Raw genomic sequence first — 7,010 nt, forward strand, 5'->3', positions numbered from 1 at the left:
GATCACTTCAGGGCAGCATCAGCTTCTCCTTATGGCTGGTTGGTCAGGAGGAGCAGCTGGGCCAGTAGCGTCTGCAGAGGTAGATGGTGCATCCTTCTGGACATCCAAAACCAAGCTGGTAGAGGCTGGCATGCAGGGAAGAAGAACCTGGCGTCTTTTCAGTTCTCTCCCTAGCTCCTCCAGGAACAGCCTCCTTCTGTGGCATTCCCCCTGATGGTATGCTTATTTGATCTCAGTCGACAGTACAAATGAATTGTAGGCGGACACGCCCAGTAAGTTCACCAGGGTACATGTGTACCAACTCTTAAGCTGCAACAAAAGAAACAAACAAACAATTCAAAATTGACACTATTACACAAAAAGGAAATCCATAAATGACAATAAATATTGAATGAAAAAGTGTAATACTGTGCCTTGTCGAGGTTCTCCACTCCCCCTTTGTTGATGCTGTAGTCCTGGATAATTTGGGGCTTTTGTTTTCCCTGGCGCTGACAGCAGTATCCTGATGAAGCGTGCTCATCGGGAGCACATGTTTTCCCTTTTTGGGACAATAGGACGCAGGAGTATGGGTGTCAGAGATTGCACGCTTTAAAGAATATCTGGCCATGTCTTTTGTTGCAATCAGTGCAGGTTGAAGTTCAAGTTTGTTTTTCCTTACTGTAGCATAAATAGCTCTCTTTTGAGCAGCTCCTGGCCAAGTGCATGTGATGTGAAGAAATGATCACATGTGCTGGTATGTCCCCAAAGACCTGCTGCGGATTTGCCAGTGCACACATGCGTGTTGTTAGCGTAGGTGGTCCGTGCTACCCAGATCTTCATGCCATACTTGTGAGGTTAATCAGAATCAGAAATCAGATCAGAAACTCATAACTGTTTGAAGGCACAGGGAACTCTGAAGAGGACCAGGGGCTCATCCACAATCACATCAACTCCTGATTTGTACATAAGCTGCATGTAATACACCCACTTGTGAATTATGTGTACGGCGTGCTGCTCTCGTATCACAAACATGAAATCTTATTACCCTTGAGATGAACATTTTGAGGGGAAAAATTGCTCCACCAGACAGAGCATTCCATAAACTGGCTGTGGCGTCTTTACTTGACCGGTATATGCAAGCAAGAATCCACACACTCAAGTATATCTGTAGATCTATTTGATCCATGCACAGCATAATTTGCTGCACCCTTGGTGCTCCTCTCTCTCTCTCTCTCTCTCTTCTCCAAACATGCAACATCTGTCCCAATGTCTGGAAAAATGTCTGATGAAAGGACGTTTATACAACTATGCAAAGAGCCTTGTAGGGAACCATTCATGTCATTTTTGGGCAAATTAGTTGAAAGAAACCCATATTTATTATGTAGAAACGTTGAAAATTTGACCTGAAGACAGCACAAGGTTTAAAAGTGCAATATGTAACACTGGCAGCTAGTGTTTCAAATAGTTACTGCAGTCCAAATTCAAAACACTGGAGAGAGTCATGTCCCCCGGCCCCTCCTCAAACTCAAAGTTCACTGGGGTTACCAGGTTGAGAATGTAGCATCCCACAGTGTTGCTAGATGCTAGTCTCATGTAGCGAAGCAGAGTAGTTGACATTAGATGCTGGCTATGTTGACAGTCATAAAAACCTGTGCTCACATGGAGCTCTGTACCTGACTGACAGCCACTCTAGCTTGGCTTAAATTTACTGCAACAACTGCTAAAACATCATGGCCTCGCCATCCTCTCTGCCCGACTGACAGACACACTTTTTTTGGCCCAAAACTACCCATCATTTGTCAGCTACGGCAGCTGAACAGGCCACATAGTTGTTTTACCAAAGTTAAATTGCATGTTTCTGTTGTGAGGAAGTCATACTTCCAGTTTCTTTCAAACGTCTGTTGAGGTTGTAAACAGCCCGCTTGCCTGGTCCTCCGGTAACGTTAGCAGTTAGCATGTTAGCATGTTAGCCTTGAGGCGTTAGCCAGGACCAGTCACGATTACTTCACTGGCTGTGTCTCAATTGTTTTTGTGAGTATCTAACTTGAGTACTCTACATAATTCAATGTGAGTACACAAATGTTATTATGACTGAAAATACCCCTCCCTAGTACCATAGGTGGAGCTTGATATTCAAGCCGGTGGGCGGGGGGGTCAAATGTGACGGACCTGTCCTACCATATGGGGAACACAGCACAAGCACATGTGGACAAAAAAAACATGTCTGGCAACCCTGCCAGGCTGTCAAAATGAGCAGGTGATACAAACACAGGAAAAAGGTGGAAATGCTTTAGCTTTAGCAATCCTAATATCTGAAGACATTTTGTGGTCATTTTTGAATTTAATGCAGTAAATACATTACATACTGCACATTTAATATATGTGGCCTAATCTTTGATGATACATAATTAATTTGTTAATCACATGTTGTATTGGTAAAACTTTATTTGAAGGGGTGTGCAGAAGACTTCCATGACACTGGTCATGAACATTAAGGTTTTATAAATGTTTATGACTGTGACACACAATTATAAACATTTATAACATAACAACATGACATTTATATATATATATATATATATATATAGTATTACTGTGCAAGCCAAAGGCATAATTTGTACTGTTTCCACGCAAAGGCATGACTTCCGTGATCGACTCTTCAAGAACAGCCTTTTTTCATCTTTGTAACAAAATTAGGAACATCCTGTCTCAAAACGATGCAGAAAAACTAGTCCATGCATTTGTTACTTCCAGGTTGGACTGCTGTAATGCCTTACCATCACAATGCTCAAATTAGTCTTAATGCAGAATGCTGCAGCATGTGATCTGACCCACATGTGATGTGAAAATCCCCGCCCCTGCAGTCATTGTCGAAGTGTCCTTGGGCAAGACACTGAACCCCGAGTTGCCCCCGGTGCTGCGCATCGGAGTATGAATGTGTGTGAGTGTTTATCTGATGAGCAGGTGGCACCTTGTACGGCAGCCCCGGCCACAGTGTTTGAATGTGTGTGAATGGTGAATGTTTCCTGTAGATGTAAAAGCGCTTTGAGCAGTTGTTAAGACTGGAAAAGCGCTATATAAATACAGCACATTTACATTTATATTGTACATAGTTGTTTCTGCATTTCTTGTTTATTTCCTGTTAATATGTTTCTGTATACATCATCCACCAAGGTAAATTCCTTGTTAGTGTTACCTACTTGGCAATGAATCCTTTTCTGATTCCGATTCTTTTGATTCCCAAACATCTACTGAAATACAGTACTTGAGTAAATGTCCTATGTTCCAACACTGTCTCCATGAGATTTTAACTTTTTCAACGTTACACTAAAGAACAGAAACTGCGCTGCACAATTATGAAGTAATACACTGAACTGAGTCACCTCAATATATCTGAATGAAAATATCATGACAACGTATCAGCTGTTGTATTCTTGTGTTAAATGTTTTGTAGTCTGGATCAACAGAAGTAGTCTACGGTACATTTCCAGGATAAAGCCTGAAGGAATATGTATACCGCATTTACTGTCTAACTGGTAGGTTTTGGCACTGTTTGGTGGGATTGCTATGGACAAAGTACACACTGCTATGCAAATTACATTAAACCATGTAACGTTATCCAGCTAATTTATCTAGCTCGCATTAGTGTATTGTGTGTCACCAAGACTATTTTGCAGAAGCACCATTACTGCAAGATGACTGTGGTTGTTTTAATGAAGTGCAAACACACCATAATCCACAGCACTGTGGAGATAGACCGATGTCTGACAATGCATAGAGGAAAGTTCTACAACTTTACAACTTATGTAACTCATTCCATGTGCTGGTTGTATGAAAAGTAACGGGAACCTGTGAGTTAATAATAATAATAATAATAATAATACATTTTATTTAAAGACGCCTTTCTTGGCACTCAAGGACGCCGCACAGGGAATTCATAAATTAAGAACAGCAAAACAAATACTATACAACAGCAAAACAAATACTATACAACAGAAAAACAAATACTATACAACAGCAAAACAAATACTATACATCAAAACAAAACCAATACTATACAACAGCAAAACCAATACTATACAACAGCAAAACCAATACTATACAACAGCAAAACCAATACTATACAACAGCAAAACAAATACTATACAACAGCAAAACCAATACTATACAACAGCAAAACAAATACTATACAACAGCAAAACAAATACTATACAACAGCAAAACAAATACTATACAGCAAAACAAAACCAATACTATACAGCAAAACAAAACCAATACTATACAACAGCAAAACAAATACTATACAACAGCAAAACAAATACTATACAACAGCAAAACAAATACTATACAGCAAAACCAAAACCAATACTATACAACAGCAAAACAAATACTATACAGCAAAACCAAAACCAATACTATACAACAGCAAAACAAATACTATACAACAGCAAAACAAATACTATAAAACAGCAAAACAAATACTATACAGCAAAACAAAACCAATACTATACAACAGCAAAACAAATACTATACAGCAAAACCAAAACAAATACTATACAACAGCAAAACAAATACTATACACAGAAAAACAAATACTATACAACAGAAAAACAAATACAATACAGCAAAACAAATACCAATACTATACAATAGCAAAACAAATACTATACAGCAAAACAAATACCATACAGCAAAGCAACAGAAAAGACAGAGCAACAGACATTTAGGTGGAATAGGCAGTTATAAACAGATGTGTTTTTAGTTGTGATTTGAAATGGGGGAATGAATCAATGTTTCTGAGTTGGGGGGGTAGTGAGTTCCAGAGACGGGGAGCAGAGCGGCTAAATGCTCTGCCCCCCATGGTGGTGAGACGGGCGGGGGGGACAGAGAGGTTTATGGAGGAAGAGGATCTGAGGGAGCGGAAGGGAGTGGGACGCTGGAGGAGATCAGACAAATATGGGGGGGCGAGGTTGTGGATGGCCTTGAATGCTAATAGAAGGATTTTAAATTTGATACGGAACTGGACCGGGAGCCAGTGGAGCTGATGGAGGACAGGAGTGATGTGGTGGATGGAGGGGGTTCGAGTAATGATGCGGGCAGCTGAATTCTGGACCAATTGAAGTTTGTGGAGGGATTTGTGAGCGAGACCGAAGAGGAGAGAGTTGCAAAAATCGAGACGGGAAGTGACGAGACTGTGGACAAGAAGAGTTGTTCAGTAGAATATAGTTGTTTTTGTTTATTTTATTTTGATGTATTCTATTTTTGCAGAGAAATTAGATCCTGTGCTACATAGTCTGGTAAGGTAGGTGGGGGTATGCACCTAAATGTGGTGTTGCTAAAACACACGAAGAACAGTCTGGCTAATCAGCGTTTGAGACGTCATGGTATCTGCCAGGTTTGCGTTCTTGGAACACTTCCTCTGATTGGCTAGTACTCTTGCCTTCGTTGGTTGGATTGGTTAGATTTGGACAAACGGAGTGGAATTGGTAAGGGATGTCAGCATAAGCCAATCAGAGGTAGAGTTAGGCAGAGTAGGGCGGGACATGCCTTCGCCATCATGGGAAGGAAATACTCGTTACATGGACCTAGTCGAGCTTGTCAGCTAGCACAGGTCTACCTGCTTCAACCATCATATTTATGGTTTAATACTTTTAATGAACAACAGCAAATAAAAAGTAAGTGCTATGACTAATCTGGCATATTGTTTGACTAACGTTACGTGATAGTGATATTTACGTAATTACACTTAGACAACTTAGCTTCCCGTGTTTCTTAAGCTAACATTAACGTTACTTTGCTAACAAACCATTCAACCAAACCTGGCAACATTAATGATGGCGCCTGAAGTGAAATGAAGCTTTTGCGAATACATTTGGACTGAGGGGCAAGCCAGGCTTCTGCTGAACGTAACTTAACATTCAAGTCACAGTATAGCACAGTATACAGCAGCTGTGAAGCTCAATATGAGCTTAATATGAATAATTGAATTATGAGAATGTGTGTGTGTGTGTGGGTGTGGGTGTGTGTGTTGGTTAAGAGGGTAAGGTTTAAATAATCTATTTTCCAGTTTAAATTGTAGAATCTTTTTCATATCCAAGCTAAATTTGTATTATAACTGATTTGTTAGTGTAATTGATATTGAATCGGGAATATTAATGGTTTGGGACCTTGTGAATCAGAATCAAAACTGATTTGGAACATCATTGACAATACCCAGTCGTAGTCATTTTTAGAAATTATTCTGACAACAAATTCCTGATATACAAGCTACATAGTAACGTTAACAACCTGTTCTTCATCCTTGTATCATTGAGACACCCAAGCTGTTTTTTTGAATTTATTGGACCACCATTGGATCATACTCAAGATTGTTTTCCAACTGACTTTATAATTTGACATGAAGAAATTATGTTAGACGTGTTATGTTTTGCTTCCAGATATCCGGTATGGCTTCTCGAGCAGGACCGAGGGCAGCGGGTACAGATGGGAGTGACTTTCAGCACCGGGAGCGAGTTGCCTCACACTACCAGATGAGGTCAGTTAAGTACCTGAGTGTGATCTGTCAGAGGATAAATCGAGCGGGAAGAAACATCAGATCCATGGATCCCGACTACCTCTTAAGAACTGCCTCTGTTTCAGTGAAATGGAAGCAGTGTGTATGTGTAGCTTAGCTTTGATTCAGAAGTTTTAAGGTCCAATATGTAATACTGACAGGTAGTGTTTTTGGAGTACAAATTTAAAATACTGAAAAGATTCATCTGCCCCTGGGTTTTCGTTCTTACAGTTATATCTGGCGATCCGGCCTGACTGTCAAACTGGGCCGTTAATAACCACACACAGGCCAAAACACAAACACACATGCGCTCACGGCACGGACATTTCAAAAGGAGGAAATACTGGTTTTAGCATTGTTGTCAGAAAACATAGTATTTCAACCTGTTTCCTAATATCTGATGATATACACTCACCGGCCACTTTATTAGGTACCCCATGCTAGTAACGGGTTGGACCCCCTTTTGCCTTCAGAACTG

At 40.3% G+C, this 7,010-nt stretch overlaps 1 protein-coding gene across 1 annotated transcript in view; it reads left to right on the top strand.

Moving 5' to 3' along the window:
* Positions 1 to 5,498: 5,498 nt before the first annotated feature.
* LOC117939171 (protein jagunal homolog 1-B) overlaps positions 5,499 to 7,010 on the top strand; it is a 3,114-nt gene continuing 1,602 nt past the window's right edge. Inside the window, exons 1-2 of the mRNA XM_034864237.1 lie at positions 5,499 to 5,654; positions 6,417 to 6,514. Coding sequence (XP_034720128.1) covers positions 6,426 to 6,514 — 89 coding nt within the window. The 5' untranslated portion in view covers positions 5,499 to 5,654; positions 6,417 to 6,425. The remainder of the gene's footprint in view (positions 5,655 to 6,416; positions 6,515 to 7,010) is intronic.

This window comes from Etheostoma cragini, chromosome 24, assembly GCF_013103735.1.
Source record: "Etheostoma cragini isolate CJK2018 chromosome 24, CSU_Ecrag_1.0, whole genome shotgun sequence".
Lineage (NCBI taxonomy): Eukaryota > Metazoa > Chordata > Actinopteri > Perciformes > Percidae > Etheostoma > Etheostoma cragini.